Genomic DNA, 23,758 nt, shown 5'->3' with positions numbered 1-23,758 from the left:
AAATTATATCTATCTGTCATGTGTAATTGTCTACAACTGAATGCTACAAACGTGTACCAGAAGTAAAACCTATAAAAATACCTTGGAATGAAGATACATGTATAACTTGTTCTGAGCATAAAAGGAAAATAATATGAAGAACCATTGAGGGGAAGTATTTCTTTGTAAAATATTGTCATGGCTCAGAGTAGCTTGACTTATTTATATCATACTCCCATATTGGTTTGGTCCCTGCTAGTAAATCTGATCCAGGTTTATACCTCAGAACAAGGCTCCCAGTCAAAACAGAAAATTGCCAAATTGTCCCAAATCTCCAAAAAGAGGTTTCGTAGTGGGATCATTTAAGTATATGCAATGCTACCCAACAGTAACTCCTACAACATATCAGTCACATTTACTAACAGAACAAACATTTAATACACACTTTCCATTGGAAGACATTTGTTTCCAAAATACAAAACTTCCTCTAAGTTAAAAGTTTGAATCAGAAACAAATTCATAACTGTGCTAAAATTTCATATGTAACAGTTCCACATCACACATGGAAAAGTAAACTTAGTTCCTTACTCTGGAAAATCATCAAGTAGTGGTCTCGGGCCATGTGGTCCTTTGTAAGAATATGAAGGGAAAGGCTCCAGTATTTCTGGTTCTGGTTCTGGCTCTGGCTCTGCATCAAACACGTCAATTCCTAAATTACTGTAAATAGAGAAATTCAAGAACAGCAAATTTATAAACATGTAAAGTCTGTTCAAAATAAGAAACATTCAACTGAGGAAAAGAGAAATAGCTAGAAATCAAGTTTTCTTAGCCTTGGTTAACATCAAGCTATGAAAATCTTAAGGGCTTTTGGAGTCAATGTTGTGAACTTTCTAGGCCATGTCATACATCCTATTGATGGGACAGCAAATGGGATATTTGGAAGCTGAGGTGTTTATAATGACGAGTTACAACTAAACCAAATTGTTGCTGGACTGCTCGAGGGCCATCTATCCCAACTTGGACACCAATTCCTAGACATTTGTGGGAAAACTTTTCAGAATTGATTCTGTCAGGATTGCAAGTCTGGTCTTCATTTGTTACTTGGATACTGGCAAGTAATGTCGATCTCATGATTGTGTCCTGTAACAATTGTTTGTAATTAGTAGGCAATAAAAAACATACATATTGCAGCACAGTAGTAGCTTACACAACACCAGTTTAGTATGGTCCTTCATTGAAATTGAAGGATTCACACCTTTAACATCATGCCATTTTTAAAAAATCTTCTGATATTGGACCTATTGCAGAGTGTAAAAATGTTTGCATTTTCTTTTTTTTTATTTATAAGCAGCAGAATTTATTTAAAAGAGGAGAAAATTAAGGTGTATTCTCACCCCCCAAAAAAATCTAATGGAAACAAAAAGGAAAATAATCCCAGAATATATCATCTCCTTACAGTTTACTAGAGATTAGTGGGATGTTTACAATAAACCAGCCACCTCAACTGTCATTTATCTGGTTCTGGGCGATAAATGACTAGAGATATTAAGTTTTATAATACGCCATCAAATTTTAACATTGTTATGGCTCCCTTTAGTCAGTAGTTAATAAGTCCTTTGACTAGTGTTATGAATGTTACCTGCACTTCCTCCTTCTGTATTATAACATGACCAAGTATCAACCAGCCTTGATATTTTCATTTTAAAAAAGTAGCATGCTGCCCCTACTACTACAATTCCTCTTTCCATTTCCAGTTGAATCTCCTTTACTGCTTTAGTTATACATCAGAAATATTTTCACCTTGAGCAATATGTAACCCTCCAGTTTCAAAAAAAGGTTTTACAGACATCATGCCTTCTTCCTGTTCTAATTATCCTTTCCATTTTTTTTCAATCTCATTCTGATTTTCTTCCATTGGCATGTGTTTTACTCTCATTCCCTCACTTTATCATATCCAGCTATCATCTCCATTAGTCCCTTAAATCCATTACTCCTTTCTGTTGGCATCTAAAGATACTCTGAACTTTCTTTGATGAATCCTAATGGATATTTGGTCAATTTTGCATTCCTCCTTTGGCTTCAAGGCCAGTGGATATTTTAGTTCAACATTCAGTAATGATTTAGCTGATGTTCTGCAATTTCAGTGGTACTTGATGTTACCTCCTCTGTAATACCTCTGAACCAAATAGCCCTTCATTTTATAGAGTCAGAGTCATACAGTATAGAAATAGATCTTTTCATTCTATTCTTCCATGCTGACCAGGTTTCCCCAAACTAGTCCCATTTGCCAACATTTAGCCCATATCCCTCAAATTTTCCTATTCATCATCTGGCAGATCATTTCTTTACGACCCTTGTGCCTCTCTGGTCTGATGCTGTTTTCTGGTTCTCCAGTCTGGTGCTATATTTCAGCTTTCAGTTCTCCCCTGTCTTGCATGGTTTTCCTGATCTTAGCTCTCTGACCTTACACTGTTTTCTAGCTTATGGGCCTCTCCCCCCTCAATCTATTTACCTGCTCTCACTCCACTCCAGTCAGGCTCTTTTCTCCATCTCACACCTGTTTTCAGGATCTCTAGACTCTCCACACTCATGTTGGTTTCCAATTCTCTGCTAAGTGGAAACAACCTTTCTGCGTCTACTCAGTCAAGACCTCTAAGAATCATGTATGTTTCAATAAAACTGCCTCTCGTCCTTCCATATTCCAATGACTACAGGTCAAAAATACTTGTATTGCCCGTAGTGTTAGGCAAGGGGTAAATGTAGGGCATGGGTGGGTTGCGCTTCGGCGGGTCGGTGTGGACTTGTTGGGCCGAAGGGCCTGTTTCCACGCTGTAATGTAATGTAATCTAATCTACACAACTGCTCCTCACAAGATCGTCCTTCCATAGTTGATGTTATCAGCCTAGTGAACCTTCGCTGGACTGCTTTCAATGACGGTCTCTTTTCTCAGAAGAGGAGCCAAAACTGTTCACAGTATTCCAGCTGTGATCTGGCTAGTGTCTTGTACAGTTTTAGAAAATTGCCTAGTTCAAAACGCTTGGAGTATGAAAGTAAAGGCCAATATTCCATTTACCTTTCCTATTACTCTATTGAACTCAGATGCTCGGTTTTTATGATTCAAAGATAACACTCAAATTCCTCTATTCCAGAACTTCCCGCAGTATTTCTCCATTTATTTATTTAGCTGCTCTATTCTTCTTGCCAAATTGCATAGCCTCAGATATCCCTGCAATATTTCCCATCTGCCCATGGGAAACCTATCTACGTGTATCTCTGATCAGAAGTAGTCATCCTCACCACTTAACTTCTCCCTACGTTTGGGACATCTGTAAACTTGGTGATAATATTCACTTTCCTCAAATATCATTAATGTACATCGTAATATATTTAGTGTATGTAAATGTGACCCCAAGCCAGATTTCAGCTTCCTGTCACCTTACTCACAAGTGAACTTCATTCCACTATTGTCCAGAGGTGCTCAACTTTAAAATGTGTTCATATTCTTTGTTTATGGTCTTCATTTAAAAGATTGCTACTGTCTTAATCCAAGTACATAAGCTTTATAAATTCAGGACTTCCTACATATTCAGTCACACATGCATCTTAGTTGGAATCCAAAATTATAACCAAGTGCACCTCTTGCCTTTTTAGCCCCTTCTTGGCACTACCATCCTCTGTTCCCCTCAATATATCACTCTTCAGGTCTCCAGTCTTTAGCATCAAGACCCTCTTGATTCCTATACCTAGTCTCCATTACCACTCAACCATCCTTACTGCTACCAATGGAAGTTTGAATCTAAGTGATCTCAGTGCCTCCAATGATATTCACCAGCATGGAAGACATCACTGCCTCTTTAATCCTGTGGATCATTGTCCACTTTTACTGAAGTGCACAAAGACCTCTACTTCTAGTTCGCGACATTGCATGCTTTCCCATTATCTAATCTTTTGTTGCTGCAATCTGTGTACCGTTACCTCCAGACTTGGCTAATTAAGTTTCTATTTGTTGGCCTCCCATTGCCCTCTTTCTGTGAAAGAGGATTCAAACAAAACCCTACTGTGTTATTCCAACACTGAGCCCTACCAATCTAGGACTCTGCTATACTTAATCTATATTGTTTGCTATTTCCAAATGTACTCACTTCAAATTATCTTAATTTCCTTGTGCTCTTACTCCCTCAAAATCTTCTGCAGCCCTACAAATGATTGTGAACACACATTTTTGCTGATTTATAAAACTGCTTACATCATTGGTAGCCTTCAAACGCCTAGGTGTTATGCCCTAGAACTCCATCATAAACCAAGACCACTTTTTTGCATGTTTACAAACCACTTCAACCTCAGATCTCTCAATTGCCCGACCTAATGCTTCCCTTCTTGGTTCAGCTTTTGTTTTCCCTTATGCTGATCTGTAAAAGATGTTATACGAATGCAAGACTATCTGCCCATGACAATAGAGTTAAGATGCTTTCAAAAAAAAAAAAAACACACTTCCCCAATTGTATAGACTTCTGACTGGGATAGGTTCCACGGTTGCCAAGTGCCTTTGGTAACTTGTTAAGTGACCAATATTAACACAATAATTTTCACACAGAGTATATGACAACACTATTTGAATGGAGGAGTACAGTAAAGACCCAGATTCCAATCTCCAAATTCAATTTCTACACTTCCGGTAGAAGTTACTGCGCAGTGATTTGGAATGGGAAATCTGACAGATTTTTCTCTCCTTACAAGAGGGCACTTTGTCCAAATGTAACTCCTCACTAGGCAAATTCTGAGGGTAATTACAAATTAAACCTGGAATGTTCTTAGTGCAGATAGCTCAGCTACTCACAGGATAGGCTGACAAAGTATTCTAAGATCAAAACACAACAAAAATTGCATATTAAATAAGTATGGCATTCTAGAATAAATCCAAATAAATTTTTTTTAGAAGCCACATAATCACCTTCTCATTGGTCCACTTCGAAGGTCATTCAAATATACGCTTCCATCCATTTTGTGGCCTCGAGCAGTATTGAAAACTTAAATTTAAATGGGACGAGAAAAAGTCACTCAAGATCTACTTTTGATGACTGTATGAAAGGATTTAGCTTAATTAAGGATACATACGTTCAATTGATGTCTCAGGGTCCACTTCTTCAACATCAATAAGGTACCTTTAATCAGTTTATTAAAACAAAACACAATACTTTAATATAAACCACATCACAAAAACTTCCATGTTTTCAGGATAACATCATGAGTAAATGTCACAATAGATTTATTCAACTTATTTACATATCGCTGTTTGAAACAGTTATAACCTATATTAGGAAATTAATGTATTCCTAAGAAGGGCCAATATTTATATCTCACTGGCAAGGCCAGCATTTATATCTCATCCCTAATTGCCTTTGAGTGTGGAGTAATGAGCCACCTTCTTGAGCGAGTACAATGGAATGGCTTGCTTGGCCATTTTAGAAGGCAGTTAAGATTGAAAGACATTCTAGAATCATATGTAAACCTGATTGGGCAAGAATGGCAGTTTTCATTCCTAAACAGACATGAGTGAACCAGCTAAGTTTTTAAATGGCAATGGAAGACCATCACAGATTAATTTTAAGTTTGGATTTATTTAGTTAATTTTATTTAAATTCCTCAGATGCCAAAACAGAAGTTGAACTCCTCCTTTTGGATTAATATTCAAGCTTCTTCAGTAAAACTACTTCAGTAACTACAATACCGCATCACAAATGTCAAATAACATGTGCTTTAACTTTATGCAATTTCCTTACATGCACAGTATTTTCAACTTTTGCAGAAAATCCAATCCTCACCCAAAAAATACTTAAGAATTTCCAAAGGCATTTGATTAAGTATCACACAATAGAATCAAAAGAATACTGGAAGCTTGAATAAAAACAAATGGTTATAAGGCAGAAAATAGAGTAGCAGTAAATAAGAAGACAAGAGCAAAATGTGCAACAGGGCTCCTCAAGGGGCGATAGTGGATCTGCTCTTTTTGATGCATTTAAATTATCTGGATTTGTGAAGGTGGGCAGAACTTCATAGTGTCCAGCTAAACAAAACTCAAATTGCAAACAATGAGGAGGACAGGAAGATAGACTGATAAAATGGCTAGACACATGGCAGGTGAAATTTAACACCAGCAGAGAGTGATGCTTTTTATGAATGGGAAGAATGAAGAGAGGTAATTAAGCTCACTTTAGAACTACTAAAGAAGGCACAAACACAGAGGTGAATGTACACAAATCTTCAAGGTAGCAGGGCAAGCTAAAAAGGCTGTTAAATAATGCATCTGGGATCCTTGATTTTCTAAATAGAATGGGTGACAAAATGAAGATATTTTGCCAAACCCTTAAAAATCACTGGTCAAGCCCCAGATTATAACAGCATATGATATGAGAGAGTTAGGCCATTCAGCCAATTGAGTCTGCTCTAACATTTGATCACGGCCGCTATGTTTCTCAACCTCATTCTCCAGTCTTTGCCATTGATCCCCTTATTAATCAAAAACCTATCAATCTATCTCAGGGGTGGGTGGGTCGGTCGGTCAATGAATTGGCCTCCACAGACTCTGGGCAATGAATTCCATATATTCAATATTCTGTGGTTTAACAAGTTCCTCATCTCAGTTCTAAAGGATCAACCCTTCCTCTCCTACTAGTGGAGACATTTCCTCCATATCAACTCAATTCAGGCCTCTCAATATTCTATAAGTTTCAATCAAATCCCTATTATCCTACTAAACTCCATTGATTGCAGATCCAGAGTCCTCAAATCACTCCTCATATGACAAGCTCTTCATCCCAATTTTGCAAACTTTCCTGAACCCCCTCCAATGACAGCAGATCATTCTTTAGACACAGGGCCCAAAACTGCCACAATATACCAAATGCAGCCTGACCAGCGCTCATCCCACCTTCTCCCCCCCCCCACCCCCCCCCCCCTACCCCCCCCCCCCCCCCCCACCCCCATAATACTTCAAAATATCTGCCTCCCTCTAACTTTGGTCTTGAGAATTCCCAATTTTAATTATTCCACCGTCAGTTGTCAAGGCTCTAACTTCATCTCCTTAAATTTAAGCCTACTTCTGACCAATTTTTTTGCCATTTGCTCTAGTATCTTTATATGGCTATGTGTTAAATTTGCTTTCAAATGCTCCAGAGAAGTGTCTTTAAGATGTTTTATTCTGTTAAAGTTTAAGTTATTGTTGCAGTTATTTAAACACACAAGTTATGTCCTAGAATACATTACCATAACGGTGCAGTGCAATATTGGAAACAAATTCGAAATAATTTTCACAAGGGAATTAGATAAATAGCAAGAGGATTGCAGAGATAGTGCAAGAACATGGGTTCAACCGAATAGCTCTTTCAAAAGCTTGGCACAGGCAAATGGCTTGATGTGTCTGTTTCCGTGCTGTAGGACTATGACTCTCTCCTTACATAGAATTGTTGCTGAATAAAATTGTATGACATTTCCAGTTAGAGAAAAAATGGTAGACTTACTCGACGTAAATTGAATAACTTAAAAGGACAGAATAATTAGGCAACTGAAGAATTAATTTGGGAAATGAGGGAATTTGGAGTCAGAGGATGCTCAATTTTGCTATTTTACAAACCAAGGAGTGGTCAGAGAGAAGACGACATGAAGACTTGAGTGCTGAAACCTGGAACCGTTAAAGAAGCAGATAGGTTATTGATTAAATTAGAGTAGGTTAAACTAGGATCAGAAAGGAGTCATGTAGCTGAGTTATTGTGTCCCTATCTCTGAGCCAGAAGGCCTGGGTTGAAATCCCACCAGTTCCAGAAGAGTATAACAACATTGCTGAACAGGTTGATTAGAAGTATCTAAACTAAGACCAGAAATTTATAACTCATTAAACTATTTACCAGGACTACATTAATCGCTGAGCAAAGGTTTTAATGAATGAATTGAATAAGGCTAGTCTAAGATGTCACAGAGCAGAAACTGTGCCTGGACTGAAGAATGTGGAAGTTTGTGAATTGCAAGACTGTCCCCAAGCAGACATCTACAAGGAATGTCTCAATCTTGACTCTCTCTGGTTTAAAATCACTAGATTGCAAGTTTGAGAGACCGATAGAAGGGAGAGGAATTTTATCCAGATATCAAAGCAGGAGAAAAATAGATTCAGGAAAGAGGATTTGACTGAGGTAGGGTGGTGGGAATTTAGGGGAGTTTAAGGATGTCCGGTATTTAATAGGTACAATGTACTCGCTACCTGTGAGAATCAGGAGAAAGACTGCAGGGAGGATAGTCACGATGTGGACAATGGCACTGTGGAACAGGTAATTGTCCGGGGAAATAAACAACAGAATAGAAATGCGGTCATAATAGGGGGTCTATAACCAGAGAGATAGATAGCATCCACTGGAGCCATGAATGAAAATCTGAAGGATACGTTGCATCTATCCACTGCCAGGTTAAGGGAAGTTCTCTGCAGCTGCAGAAGTTCTTGAGAAAGGGGCAGGATAGGTCCTGTGTCATAAGGCTAAATTAAACAAACATAAATAGGAAGAATAACGAGGTCCTACTGAAAGAGTATCAAGAGTGAGCGTCTTAGTTAAAAACCAGGAATCTGAAGGATAAACATCTTTACATTACTGCCCTAACTACAGGCAAACTGGTGTAGGAGCGTATAGATCAAGAGAACTAACAAGGGAAGGAAATGGCTGGTGTGGGGGAAAGTAGGGTTCATTTTCACATAATTGGAAACAGTTCCAAGACAGGGAGCTGTACCAATAAGGTCGGTTTCACTTAAAGTATAATGGGACTTACATCCTAGTAGCATAGGTAAAGAAGGGAGGCAGCAAAGGATTTTAACCTAGTAAGATTTGGGAAGTAACTACAAGAAACAAAGCAGCTTAAGTACAAACAAAACAGGGAAGGAGAGCACGGAATGAACAACATAAAGGTTGGAGATGGATATAAAAAGGACTAAAACACTGGTTAGTGTATTACAGTTCTGACCATTATAAGCAAGGCACTTGGAAAAATTCCAGTAATCAGACAGATGGAAATCATGATTAATCAATTTTTATTGAACTTCTCTGAAGTAGTAATATTGGCCATGGACAGAGGAAAGCAGGTTACTTATACTGTATTTGGATTTCCAGAGGTATTTCATAAGGGGTCACAACAAAGGTTATTGCAAAAGATAAAAGTTCATGGCATCGGTTGGTGAGCTGTCAGAGAACAGTAGACAAAGAAAGTGGTTACTTTCTGCTGGAAAGATATAAAAAGGAGGTATGCTACAAGGCAGTGCTGAACTTAATTTGTTTTTATGCAACTGATAAGAAACGTGACAATACAGTGCAAGTATGATTATGAGAGAAATTAGAACTAGGGGTTAGCATCTAAAAATAAGGGATCACCCATTCGAGGCAGAGGAGGAATTTTACCTCAGAGGCAGGAGTCATGAGAGAGTGTGCGAGTGAGAGCGCGCAAGTGAGAGAGTGCACGAGAGAAAAAAAGGAGAAAATAAAGGAAAGAGAGAGAAAAAGAGGAAGGGAATGAAAGGTTATTGAGAATGGGCAAGAATGTAGAATAATCAAATCAACCATGAACATATTAAGTACCGGAGTAGGCTCAAGGGAGTCTTGTTATTAATTTAAGTGTTCATAAGGTCATATGGTCACCATTTTTAAAAAACTTAATTGAAGAGAGTGTGCTGTAAAGATTAACAGGAATGATACCGGAAATGCCTGGGTTTTACATAATAAGAGTTGACAGATTTGGTTTCTTTTCAAAGAAGAGGAAGACTTAGGGTGATCCAAGAGAGACATCAACATTTTGAAAGGTTTTAATGGAATTAATGTAAAACAAATGTTCCCTCGCGAGAAAGAATATAACTAGAGGCTATCGACAAAATACAACCAAGAGCAAAGTTTTAAAAAGGTCTTCATTACCTAGTATTGAGAATGTGAAACTTGCTGCCACAGGAGATGATTAAAGTGATTAGTATACTTGCATTTAAAGAGGCACTAGACAATCATATAAAGGCAAAGGGTAGTTGAAATTACAAATGATAGATATTTTGGAGGAGGCTTAAATGGAATATAAACGTCAGCAGAGACAGTTGTTCCAAAAGATAATAAAGCTACCTCGGTAATGTGTATATTTGATGCAATAAGTATTCTTCATTTACAGATCATCCATAATTGCACTATTAATCAGAGACGGGAGTTGAATTTATAAAAATATGAACACTTGCAAGCATAATCACCTTATATTTGCATATGACCCAACATGTTGGAGAATCTCAGGAATGCTTGAATGCCATGGGAGAAAATTAAGTAGATTTAAACAATATTTACCTACAGATAAGATATCCAGTTCTATTAATTCCACCAGTACAGTGAACTCCAATGATCTTATCTAAAAATAAATTTGAAAGATTAGGTCAAGGTTGGAACATCTCCAATATGAAGAACATAGTGACTTAAAAAGTAATGCATGGTTACCATGAAATGCTACATGCTTGCAAGATTCTTGGCAGTATAAAAAAACTTCATTCTAAAAACAATTATTATATCAACCGGACAATGTTCATGCACTTAAAGACGTAATGTTTACTTTCAACCTTTATACTGCAAATATCAATTTTCTTTACTTGCAAGCAATGACTAATTGCAATATACTTTCACGTTTATTTCTCAGTATCCTACCCACATACTCGTTCATGCATGAGGCCAGATAATCAGCATAAAATGAAGATTTTACAATTAAGTAAGGGGTTGATTCAAAGGGGAAAACATAATTGAGATATAATGTTGGCTGAGACCAAGATCTATCTCAAACAAAAAAATCTATGATTGAGTGTGATTAACTTTCCCACTAAAATCACAGCAGCACTGAGGCCAACTTCCTGCTGAGCTTCCCACATAAATTTGATCAGTCAGAATAGTTGTGAATCAGACAGAGCTTATGACCAACATAGCTCTGCCACACACACTTTCTAATTAGATTAGATTAGATTACTTAGTGTGGAAACAGGCCCTTCGGCCCAACAAGTCCACACCGCCCCGCCGAAGCGCAACCCACCCATACCCCTACATTTACCCTTAGCTAACACTACGGGCAATTTAGCATGGCCAATTCACCTGACCTGCACATCTTTGGACTGTGGGAGGAAACCGGAGCACCCGGAGGAAACCCACGCAGACACGGGGAGAACGTGCAAACTCCACACAGTCAGTCGCCTGAGGCGGGAATTGAACCCGGGTCTCTGACGCTGTGAGGCAGCAGTGCTAAACACTGTGCCACCGTGCCACCCACAAACAATTCAGAAAGCAAAAAGGAACTTATTTCAGTTTCCAAATGTCTCAGTTTGTAATTGCATATTTTTGGCATGCGTTTACTTAAAACAAAACCTTACATTAACTGATCAAGTGAAATAAAGCTCGAGTTTTCAGATTGAAATTCAGCTTACTAGTGGAAGTGCACTAGGTAAAAACAATGACTGCAGATGCTGGAAACCAGATTCTGGATTAGTGGTGCTGGAAAAGCACAGCAGTTCAGGCAGCATCCGAGGAAAGTGCACATCATTTAATGTGTTCAAGTTGAGTTTTACATCCTTAAAAACTTGTACCTACAGGGAAAATGATTCTCTCTTTCTCCAATAAAAGCAAGAAAATGGCGTCAACTTGCAGTTACAACCAGAGTTGGAAAATGATAGTGCATAAATTTGGAACAAACACAAGTATTGTCAGAAAGATTTAGCAGATCTAACAGTATCTGTGGAGAAAAGTCCAGTGACCCTTCTTCAGAACTGGAAGTTGTCTCTCTTAAGAATGCAAATCACTGTTAGCATTTAGTTTCTAGTTTGGTGTCAACTGACTCCAACAGTCAGCTCCTGATGGTAGCCCCTTTCATGGTCCTAAGAGTTCGATCTTTCCTCATGATCTGGATGATGTGACCAGCCCGTCAAAAACTTAGATAGTAGGAGTTTTGTCACTCAAAAAGATATTTAAATTGCTCACTGGTTTTGCTAGGCAGTCCTCCAGTATCCTGTGTATGGTTGATTGGAAGGAAGGATCCAGGATGATACAATTAAACAAACTTGCCAGCTCCAGAAACAGAAACCAGATCCTTCTCTTCAGACTGTACCTCTTCATTGTATTTCCTGATGAGCCTTTCCTGTACATATGTTCCATCACAAACACCACATGCTCACTCATGTTGAGACCACAAATGCCATAAACAGCAGATCAATTGGGCATTTCTGTTCTTCCCCAGTTTTCTACTCATTAGCCAATAAAATGTGAGAGCTGGAATACTGCTTCCTTCCACTGTAGCATCAAGGGAATGAATATAATGAGCCTCTGTCTGGATTTGGCAGAAAGTTGGATTCCCTCTTACAATACCAAAGTCTCCAGTGATCCTAGAACAGCTTCATCCTCCATTATAGACTGTCATTTTCAACTCCTCCACATCTGTTCAACCTTGGTCTGGTTGCTATGGAACCCTGGCAACAATGCCAAAAATATAATGAGATATGAATACACTGATGGCCCAAATATCATAAAGAAAGGATACTTTTTTCTATTGGCATCAGGTTATTACAAATTTGAATGGGAAATTAAGGATAAACAAACTCTGTACACTATTTGTATGAAATGACTGTTTGGGTTACATTAGACTGAGGAATTCCTTTTTGTCTGATTTCTCCCCCTTTCTATTGACCCTCTCTTCCCAAAGAGGCATTTTCTTTGCCCAGCAAGGAATCCATTCAACTGCTCTTCTTTACCACCGGGACTTGCGGCTGGAGGTCCCATTAATTTCATATTCTAGCAACTTCCTCTTAAATTCTGGAGGTCAGGAATTTGTGCTGCCTCTGGACAAAGATATCACTGAGAATGCACACTGATGGATTGAACACAATAAAAGTAGACCATTCAGCTGGTTAAGCTTGATCTGTTATTCAATACGATCAAAGCTGATCTGCAAACCACTGGATCCAAAACATTAACTCTGATTTCTCTCCACAGATGCTGCCAGACCTGCTGAGCTTTTCCAGCAATTTGTGTTTTGCTTGTTAACATAGTCCTCATTCAAACATTTTGCAATGTTGAGCCAATGGACTTTTGGGATGATGGAAGTTCTCCATTGAAAGTGAAGTAACAATACAACAGCTAATGCAGGGGCAAACTGTAATTCCTGGGTCCAGTGACCCTTCCGCAGTGCTGAGGAAATCTATGCTACTGTTTAGGGGAAGGATCTGTTCACAGTATATATGCAGAGTGGTTTTTCTTTACACTTCACTGGATTTGTGAATCCCAATAAAATGTGTAGCACTATTGCTACTTTTAGATTAAACCTCTAGAGGTGCAACATATTGAACAAGCAACAGGTGTAACTGCAATTTCTTTTTGTTTCTGATTTACAGCATCCACAGTTCTTTGTTTTTATGTTAACAAGCAACCCACCTTGGTTACACACAAACCTATTTTCAGAGGGTTAGAGTAGGCTCCTTAATGTATTTACATTTGTACCAAACATAATCCCCTCAATGGTTTCTCCAAGTTAAAATTATTTCCAATACTTCTAATATAGTAGTTCAGTATTTTCCTTCAGACATTAAAGGACCATACCATTTAAATGGCACTCAAGTTGATGACAATAACTGAGTGCTTACCATTATCCACATTTTCCCACAAGAACTTTCTGACTCTCCGTTTAAACTGCAGAATGGTAGCGTCATCTGGCACTTCATGTCCAACAGTATAGAGTTTTTGATATTGTACACTTTTGGGTAAATCCTATAAACAGTCAAAAATACTTAGTCATGTAAACTGACCAATTTCACTGAAGGCCATAATTATGCTTCATTCAGTTTATTTCATACCTTCTCAGTGTAGTAGCGAGTTGTGTACGTCAAGTCAATAATTAATCCAAGTTCCTCATTCTGTTCTTTGATTTTGGCTATTAGGTCTTTTGGAGAAAACTTCTGATTAGCTGTGAGCCTTTGGCTTATAGCCTGCAAAGAGAAAATGTAACTAATGTCCGTAATTAAGTTTTGACTCATTGAGAACTAAATGTATATTCGTCAACATTGAAGGAGGGACAGAGTCTGGAAAGTGAAGGGGGCAGGGAGGCAAACCAAGTAGAAGACGGATTAGCAAACAAGAAGCGTAATAAGTAGGCTTCATCTATTTTTAAAAAAAGGGAAACGACAACAAAAAAAAACTCAGCTGAACAAGATAGTAAGTCCAGATGAATGGATAAGAAAATATTATTAATAAATACAGAAATAAAAATGGTTCTTGGATCAGAGATTTTTTATTAAAATATGACCAAGAAATTCAGTATTATTAGCACAAAATAAAAATCATCTGAAACAGAAAATATATACTTGTGTAGTAGCTTGAAAGAACAAAGTTATTTCAGAAATCAACCATGCTGTGGTTCTGGAGTCACATGTAGGCCAGATGACAAAAGGGCAGCAGATTTCTCTTCCAAAAGACATTAGTGAACCAGAGTTTATGACATTCTACAAGACTTTAAAAACAAACTACTCATGAAATAGGGTGCAGCTGATTAAATCATTTACTGCCCAGTCCCAATTATCCTCGACGTGGTGGTGGTGAGTGGCCTTCGTGAACCACTGAAATCCATGTTGTGTAGATACCAACAGCGCTGTTAAAGACGGGAACTCCAGAACTTTGACCCAGTGGCAGAGATGGGAAAATCAAGTTCAAGCTAGGATGTTCTTTGACTCAGAAGTAGCTTACAGCCGATGACGTTTGTATGTATATACTATCTTTGTCCTTCTAAGTGGTAATGGTCACAGGCTGGAAAGGTGCTGTCTCAGGAGTTTGGTCAGTTTTGCAGCACATCTTGCAGACAATACACAGCACTGCAAGTATGTATTGGTGGATGAGGGATTAAAATCTCAAGTTGTTAGATGGAGTGCCAATCATGTAGGTTGCTTTGTCCTAGGTTATGTCAAGTTTCTTGGGTGCTGTTGGAGGCACAGTAATCCAAGCAAGTGGAATGTGTTAGATAAAGTCTCATTGTCATGATGTTTTTAAAGACACATACTCATGAGGTCGGGGATTCTTCCACACCCAGATTCCAATGTTACAGATGACATAAGTTTATGTCTGAGACTCTGCTCCATCATGCTCCTGATTTGTAGATTATGGACAGTTTGAGGAATTATGAGCTGCGTTATTTGCTGCAGAATTGCAAACTTCTGAACTGCTTTTGCAGCACCAGTATTTATATGGCCAGATCATTTCAGTTTTGCGTCAATGAAAATCTCCAGAATGTTGATAGTGAGTGATTCAGGGTCAGTAATACCATTGAATATTAAAGGGAGATTGGATTCTCTCTAGTTGAGGATAGTCATTTACCAGAACTTGTTTAGCATAAATATTACCTACCATTTTGCAGCCTAAACCTGGATGTTATTCAGATCTTAGTGCATTAGAGATGAATTACTTCAGTATCTGAGATGCTGCAAATGGTATTGAACATTGCACAGTGACGAGCTCTACCTCTAGCTTTATGATGGAGGGACATTCATTGATGAAACTGCTAAAACGTTTTGGTCCAAGTAACTCTCGCAGTGAAGTCCTGTGGTTAGAACAATTTACTTTTAACAATCACAAATCTTCCTTTGTGCTAGGTACCACTCCCACCAGGTACCTTCAAGGTGTGTTCCTTGATCCCAAGTAAATCCAGATTTGCAAGGACTCCTCGATGTCACACTGTCATATGTGGCCTTGTTACTGATGGCCCTCATAAAAGTTAAGTTCTGTCATTGATTGAACCAAGGTTGCAATGAGATTGGGAACTGAATGTGTCTAGCAAAAGCCAAACTGAGTAACAGAGAGAAGCCTATTGCTAAATGTCATTGAGTAACAGCCACTTAATTACGCCACTGATGATACCTTCCACCGTTTTGCTCATAATTAAGAGCAAACCGGAGTGGAAATTTATTCTGGATGTCAAGTTACAGAATTGATACATCATAATATTCTGGGACCAATTAGGTAGAATGAATTCTGTTTGGAGGGAAGAATAAAATATGACTTAAGTAAAATAATGAGTTAAGTGCTTAAAATACAAAAAAAAAACCACATTCTTACCCCTTTCAAAGGAACCTTGAAAGCAACAAATCTAGTTCTTGGTATGCGTTTCCCAACTGGTATAATGCCTCGCCACCTAGTTTAAACAGATAGGTAATAATACCAAAGTTATAATGATATCTTGCTTGGCATGTGTACAACTGATAGAAACTACATTTAACAAATGTTAAAGGTTATTTAAGCCAACTGAAATATGTAGTTTAAGCTGAACTCAGTGCAATAGCAATGTGAAAATAGATTGTGATGTAAATAGCACATAGTATTTGGACTGTATAATTTGAATTGTGGGGGATTGGGATGATACACAAGTCCAGCTCAAAACATGTAACATTAGCTGTATATCCCTCAAACATTTTAATTTAGTTCCCCTAAATGAAAATTACAATAGATAAATTGAAGACAAATTATGGGCCAAGTATTTTTTGTAGTCAGACCAGAATATCACATTTTGCTGTGAGTAAATTACAAACTAAACCCCAATTTAAAAACAGAGGTGCCTTCATTTCAAATAAAAGCAGAAAATGCTGGAAGTACTCAGCAGGTCAGGTAGCATCGATGTAAAAAAGATAACCTTTCAGTTCAAGGATTATTTATCAGTTCTGATGAAGGATCCATTAAACTGACATGTTACATGCTTCTTCCCACAAATCTTGCAAACTTGCTATTTCCAACAGCCTGTTTTCATATTAAATTTCCAGGATCTTCAGTATTTTCTTTTTGTATATTCACCTTTTTGAAGGCTGTTTGAAGCAAAGCTATATTTTGTACCCCATTGTTGATCTCTGTATATAGCTTTAATATAAACTTCTCCTAGCACATCATAATTGATGACAATCGGAAAGTCTGGCTACAAGATCCATCTTAAGAAGGGCCACAAAGGCTAAGTGGATTTGGAGAAATATGGAATGAGGTTCTTTCACCAAGGGTGGAGCGAAAGCAGCAAGGTGCAAGAGTGAGGGGTGGACTGTGAGAGGAATACAAAGGAGAATAAAACAAAAAAAAGTCAGAACTAGGATACTTCACAAAGGAGCAAAAAAACAAAACAAAAATGGGCAGCACGGTGGCACAGTGGTTAGCACTGCTGCCTCACAGTGCCAGAGACCCGGGTTCAATTCCTGCCTCAGGCGACTGACTGTGGAGTTTGCACATTCTCCCAGTGTCTGCGTGGGTTTCCTCCCACAGTCCAAAAATGCGCAGGTTAGGTGAATTGGCCATGCTAAATTGCCCGTAGTGTTCGGTGTCAGGGAATGGTCTGGGTGGGTGCACTTTGGCGGATTGGTGTGGACTTGTTGGGCCAAAGGGCCTGTTTCCACACTAAGTAATCTAATCTAAAGGTTGGAGCTTGTAGAGATAGGATCGTCAAGGTCATGGAGTGGTTTCAAAATATTACTGCTACACTTGTGACAAATTGTTACAATTTATTTGAACCACAAACTAATCTTTATGCTAAAAACATCAGTTGTGTGTTCATTTAATATTTATAGCAAAGTGTTTAATATTGGCTTTGATTTAAAAAAAAAAGTGTTCATGGTGTTCTAAATATTCATAATAGAAACATATGCTTAAGGTGTTTGTCAATCATAAGAAAGAATATCATGCAAAATAAATTATGAAATAGATTTTAATTCCATTATGTTCAAACAATGCACAATAGACGATGAAATAAGGTGCAAAATACAGAGGGACTCAACACCAAATGGGTAAAACATTTTAGGATCTGGAACATGTTAGACAACAGGGGTTATCAGATTCTGAACTAATTTAACTGAAGGAGATACTGTATTAGAGAAAATTGGAACGTACCGTTCCAAAGATAAACTGAACCTCACTTCTTTCATTGTACTGCTAAACTGACCAATTATGATGCATATAGATCTTTCTTTACAAGGTTTTATTCCAACACGGCTTCTCAGATGCTTAAAACATATACAAGTTTATGCCTCCACATTGTGATTATTAGTTTTAATTTAAGAAAAAGCAATAAACGTATGAAGCGATATCAGCTTGTAAGCTACGATAAAGCTACCATAAACCATGTGAAGACCATTTTGAATTGCAGAAAGAGATACTATGACAAATTATTTAATGCAAGTGCAAAGATCATTACATAAAAAGTATTTGATACTGATCACATCTGTCAATTTTCTATGGGATGCCAATAAAGATTAATTCCATCAGGGATCTGTTATGATGTATGATTTTTAGGTCATACAATTTTTTGGATGAAGAACCTTACAAAAATTGTTGGCCAGAAAGACCAAGAACAGAGCTAGGAATGATTTACTGAGCTGCAACATACTTAGTTCCATGAGATGAAACAAGAAATATAAAGCTCTCAAATTTTTGATCATATGGGTGTTGGGTAAGAAAGCTATATTTACATTGTGCATAAATCTAAGATAATTAAAAGAATGAGAACATTCATGTTGTTATTAGAACATGAAATGCGATATCAGAGAGAAATGAAAAGCATTTAGAACAAATACTTTTTAAAAAAGGATAAATACTTTCAACAATTGAGCTTAAAAGGATATAGGGAAAAGAACGTTGGATTGAAATAAGTGCATACATTTTCAGAAAACAGACACAGGCATGAAATACTGGACAAGTACAAAAGTAAACAAGTACTACCACATTCAGGATATAAATTTATAAATATTTATGTTCAATAATAAGGCTCACGTTCGAGGAACTTGTTAGAATTGTGTATTTTCATGGTTTAGTACCAGACAGGTAGGCTTTCACCAAGTACTGCATACAAAATCTACTAGAAATTGTAGTTCGGTTTCTAGTTTTTATTATTAAAAAAACAAAAGCCAAAGATAAACTGAACATCACTTGTTTCATCACTTGCTAAATTGATCAATTATGATGCATATAGAATTCCCAACCTCTGTAACAACTCTGCTAGGTTACTGAACTCCAAGTTTCCAAACTTCAGAATGGAGTTTCACAAATCATTCTTCCAAAGAGGGATGATAACATTTCTCATGGGTGCCATAACAAAGGACACAACAGATACAGTATAAAAATCTGAAGTCAATACTCTTCTCGTCATAACAGATTGCGAAGTTTTGCTCATATTTTTGTGTCCCTCCACAAGGTAGAATATCCTATGCACTTCAATAATGTTCATTTCATAAACAGGTCCCAAAAATGTTGTTGAGTTTTTTTAAAAAATTGATCACAAATCATTTCAGCAAAACTAAAGCCTACAGGATTGTCTCTTTTGATCCATTTGTTTAGCAATCTAGGCATAAGGTAAATAGAAAAGCCTTAATGCTTCCTTGCTTCTAACTCCTCTTCGATACTTTTTAAACAATGAAATAACACGCTATAAATTTTTGAATGTGACAACAGCTCTTGCCCCAATTTAAATATTTTAAATATTTCTCTTGGTGGAAGTACAGCAAGTTGGACCTTGTGCAACACAATGCCCTCTAGACTGAGCAATTGGAATGCTAGAATTCTGCTCCCTGCCCTTCAGCTGAAAAAAAAACATTTTTTTTGGGAAAACGTGTTAAATAATTATTCTTTGTTCACAAATATTTGCCAGCCTTGCTTGCTTAATGAAAATAAGAAAGTGCATACATGAATTTCTCGATTCCCTACCTCGAGTGAAACAAGGCCACCCTTCTATGTACCAGAGCCTTTTGCATCAGCAAGGAGAAAAAAGTTGTATATTGGTAATGTTCAAATTGGTGTAACTGACCCATCTTATGTGGGAATAACTACATTATTGGGGCAGCAATAATAGTGGGTCAAAACTCTCACCCTCTTTTCTTGTAAAGTTCGGTTCTCCTGAGGGTGCTAACATTCTCACTTTTTCTGACTTCCAAATTAAAATAAAGAATCTCGGAGGTAAAGATTTAGGACTTCTGCCCAAACCAAAGGTCAGTTTGATGTTTTTGGATCAATATTCTTTAGGACAGAAGAGAGATTATGTTAAACTGATCTTGGGTGTGGATCAAGAACAACATTTGACATTCTTGATGTCTTCAATCTCATGTTAACGCTTTAAAGAGCCAGTCAGCTTTACACCAGGAACCTGCTTACATTGTTCATAAGAAGGGATAGAAAACAATGCAGTAGAGACTATTTTTTTTGGGTAGCATACGCTAACATCTGGGTCTTGGTATACCAAATATATGATTTTTAAATTAATATTTGTTTCAACTAGAAGAATCATTTTCATCCTTTTATTTCCATTTTGAAAACCCAAAGCTCAAAAGACAAACAGCTACATATTTGCAACTATCTTGCACAGCTACATAATTTGCTAACAACCAATTTCATCTGCTCCAAATCTTGTCGTAACTCTGGTGCAGGTAGAAAGTGATCACAAAAACGTTTTAACTGAACCAGGTAAAATAATAATTTCTCAATTAATTCTTCTGGGCACCAGACAAACAGGTCATGAAATTAAGCTGCCTTTCATGAAAGAACTTTTACATAACCTACTAACATCACAATTTCTGGTACTATTCTGCACATCCACTTCTTAATTTGGTTATTTGGTTCATATTTCTTACAGAGTCCTGACCATATTGACACTTCAACTACTGCTTCTATTCATTGGAATGTCAGCATGTCGTTTTACTACTCTTATATCCATAGCACTTAAGTTTTAGATTTAAAATAGAAATGTTTCGATATGGACTAATAGTTTTGTTAAAGCATTAGAATTTCCTACTAGACCAGTAATTCATCAATTTTATAAACTTCAAAACTGTCGACTTTGCAATTCAACATACTTATGGTTCATTTGCCAAATGAACCAGTTTTGGGGAAAAAAACTTGCAAGAAATTCTCTAAAAAGGTGCCCTGTGTAGATTGTATCTATCGTAACCTAACAGCTTAGAAATAGTCACCTCACTTCCTCAAGAACCTCAAACAGCTAATCAGTAAATGCCACAAAATAAGTTGCGGTGTGTTTGGTAGAATCTCACTTTGCCTGATTGATAGTTATAAAATTAACTTGTTAGACCAGTTTTGAGAAGCAGAGTTGAGAATTATGATTGTAGTTCCACTTATCTCTGGGTCTAAAATAATCTAAAATCTGTTATCTATTAGCTATCATTGACAGCAATCAGCACTATAAATACATTTTACATGCTGCCAATGTGAATAGAAAAAAAAAGCATAAATTGTGAAACCTGCAGCAACTGCTTTGAATGAATGAGACTTGGAATGCTCCAGAATATCCACTTAACTGGGATGACAGCTATTATCATTACATTTCTAAAAACAATTATTATTACTACTACCTTTATGAAAGTAAACTAAACTGTTTACTTTCAAGAGGATTTGTGCACGGTGTTGAAGTCCATTCTGTAAGTGAACATAGATTTTGCATGTACTGCATCAAACCAATTGAACTTTATTTGAATCATTGTTTTTTGACATTAACATTTGAAACATCCTTGGGTAGAAAATTTAAATCAGGCCACAAACGTTACTGAAGATGCTCACCGATTAAATGTTACTGGCAATTGCATTCAAATGTGTTGTTTCAAATGATATTCTAAATGTGTTATGGTTTTAAAAATATGACCACTGATTCTCATGAAACACGGCTAATGGTTCACTGTAAAGAAATGATGTTTCCAAAAACAGGCAGCGCATTTTTCATTACTTGAACCACTTAGTTCTGAAGATCCTGGATTAATTTCCTGATATGGTTATTAACTTATTACAGATCAGGCAGACGAATGACTGTTAGCCTTAGGAACATTTAGGTAGGGGGAAGTGCATTCAGCCAGAGTGCATGGAGATTCATTACACCATCAACATCTCCATGGCTAAAGAACAAGAGGTAACAATTGCCTTTATATAGCTCCTTTCAGCACCAAATGTCTCAAAACACTAATGTTCGTGCATTGTAACTGATTGCAATGCAAGAAACATGATAGCTAATTTGCATGCAACATAATGCCACAAAGGAAATGCAATAACAATTAAATCATCTGCCATGATGTTGGAGGGATTTTGACCAGAGCAGTGGAGATAACACCTACCCCTAAATGGTAGCATCGGATGTTTTGCATCCAAAAGGGAGCAGAACTGGCTCACATTTAAGGCCTCATCCAAAAGAGGTCAGTCTGACAGGGCAGCATTACCTTGCAGTGGGACTTGAACCCACAGTACTCAGACTTTATGGGTATAGCTGGTATCATGAATTTTAACAAAAAAAAGCCAAAAGTTTAGTAAAATATTGTTCTTCACATTTTAGTACCGTAATGCAAAATTTGAGCTTTCATTACTGATTCTCCAGTGAAACATGTTTCAGTTACAGTCCTGATTTGTCCACATCTACCGTACTTTTTCATCTCTGCATTATTCCAGTCAATTAAACAAATCATTAAATACTGTAAAATTTTGTGCAAATTTATGCCTTTGTTTTTGAGTGTAAACTTTCCAATGTTTAAACAAAACTCCACTTGCTTTTCCACCTACAAATCCTTTGAAACATTTGTGCACTAATAAACTTCATTTAATAAAAAAAATCTTTATGCATGTTGCATTACACAACTTGACTAAGTCAAAGATCTACGGATGTAGATTTGCTCAGTGAGCAGACCTACATCTAGAACCTCAACCTAAGCTACAAATCTTCTCAAAACTCACTATCAAGGAACTATGGAGAGGAGCAGCAAAAGGATTAAAAGAAATTTATGAAGATCGTCCAGAGTGGAGGCTTATGCATCATAAAGGTACAGTATTGAAAAATGCTGATCCACTAAAGGCCAGAACTGGAGCAGTATCAAGCTCTTGGGCAAGTTTCAGGGCTGGAGGAAATCACCCTAAAAGCTTAAAACAGCATTTTCAAAAACTGGGGCATTGTCAGTAGGCAAAGGGATGGTAAGACTTGGTTTAAATTATGGTACAGACAACATGACTTTGAATCAGTGAGTGCATAACTATGGTTTGTGCAATCTGAAGTATACTTCTATTGAAGAAAGTAGACAATATAGAAAGATCTAAAATTATCCATTAAGTACACTGGTCACATATTTGCATATTTCCTTAAGCAGGGTGGTCTTTCTCCTGTCTTCCTTGTCATTATCCTTAATTTGGCACTCAGCAATTATAAACCCCCTACCAATATTCAAGCAACTTATTCAAACAGAATAAATATCAATACTGATCATCTTGCATACAACCAAAAAAACTATTTATTCCAATTTTCTGTTCTCCATTCATTCCTTTTATACTTCCATCATCAATTGCCTAAATGTTCAACTTCTCAAACCTTGTGCTGTTTTACTGATTGTTTTCCACAGATTCTAACATCACATTCAATGCATTTTCCTTAATGTTCACAATTTTCTAGAATAACCTAATTAAATTCAAGCAGCCCTTTGGAGTTTTTAGTTTCACTAGTATTTGTTTCACAGGCTTTATATGGTAGGTGTACAGCCAGTTGATCACAAACTTGTTATTCTAAAGAATTTTGGGAAATTACTGGCTAATTAGCAGTACTGCTAATCTCTTCCCTCCAAGACCATGAAATGTAAAATCACTTGAGTCCTCAAAGTCGTTCTGTTAACAGTTTTAATACAAGAAATGTAATTCCTTTATTTTGAAAAGGAATTCATTGTAGGCTACTCTCATTAAAATATTGTACTTCTGATGGACCAATTAAGGTTTGTAAT

At 37.2% G+C, this 23,758-nt stretch overlaps 1 protein-coding gene across 2 annotated transcripts in view; it reads right to left on the bottom strand.

Moving 5' to 3' along the window:
* LOC122561102 (uncharacterized) overlaps positions 1-23,758 on the bottom strand; it is a 52,351-nt gene that overhangs the window by 9,574 nt on the left and 19,019 nt on the right. For both annotated transcript variants that reach the window (XM_043712512.2, XM_043712513.2), the window contains 7 exons: positions 16,104-16,179; positions 13,856-13,987; positions 13,646-13,769; positions 10,326-10,386; positions 5,095-5,141; positions 4,931-5,006; positions 568-696 (listed from right to left, as the gene is read on the bottom strand). In XM_043712512.2, the coding sequence (XP_043568447.1) occupies positions 568-696; positions 4,931-5,006; positions 5,095-5,141; positions 10,326-10,386; positions 13,646-13,769; positions 13,856-13,987; positions 16,104-16,179 (645 nt within the window). The remainder of the gene's footprint in view (positions 1-567; positions 697-4,930; positions 5,007-5,094; positions 5,142-10,325; positions 10,387-13,645; positions 13,770-13,855; positions 13,988-16,103; positions 16,180-23,758) is intronic.

Source organism: Chiloscyllium plagiosum, unplaced genomic scaffold (genome assembly GCF_037043375.1).
Source record: "Chiloscyllium plagiosum isolate Xiang-an unplaced genomic scaffold, Cpla_swu_hap1 HiC_scaffold_22, whole genome shotgun sequence".
NCBI lineage: Eukaryota > Metazoa > Chordata > Chondrichthyes > Orectolobiformes > Hemiscylliidae > Chiloscyllium > Chiloscyllium plagiosum.
The sequence above is the reverse complement of the archived record's forward strand: the minus strand, read 5'-3'. Positions and strand labels throughout refer to the sequence as shown.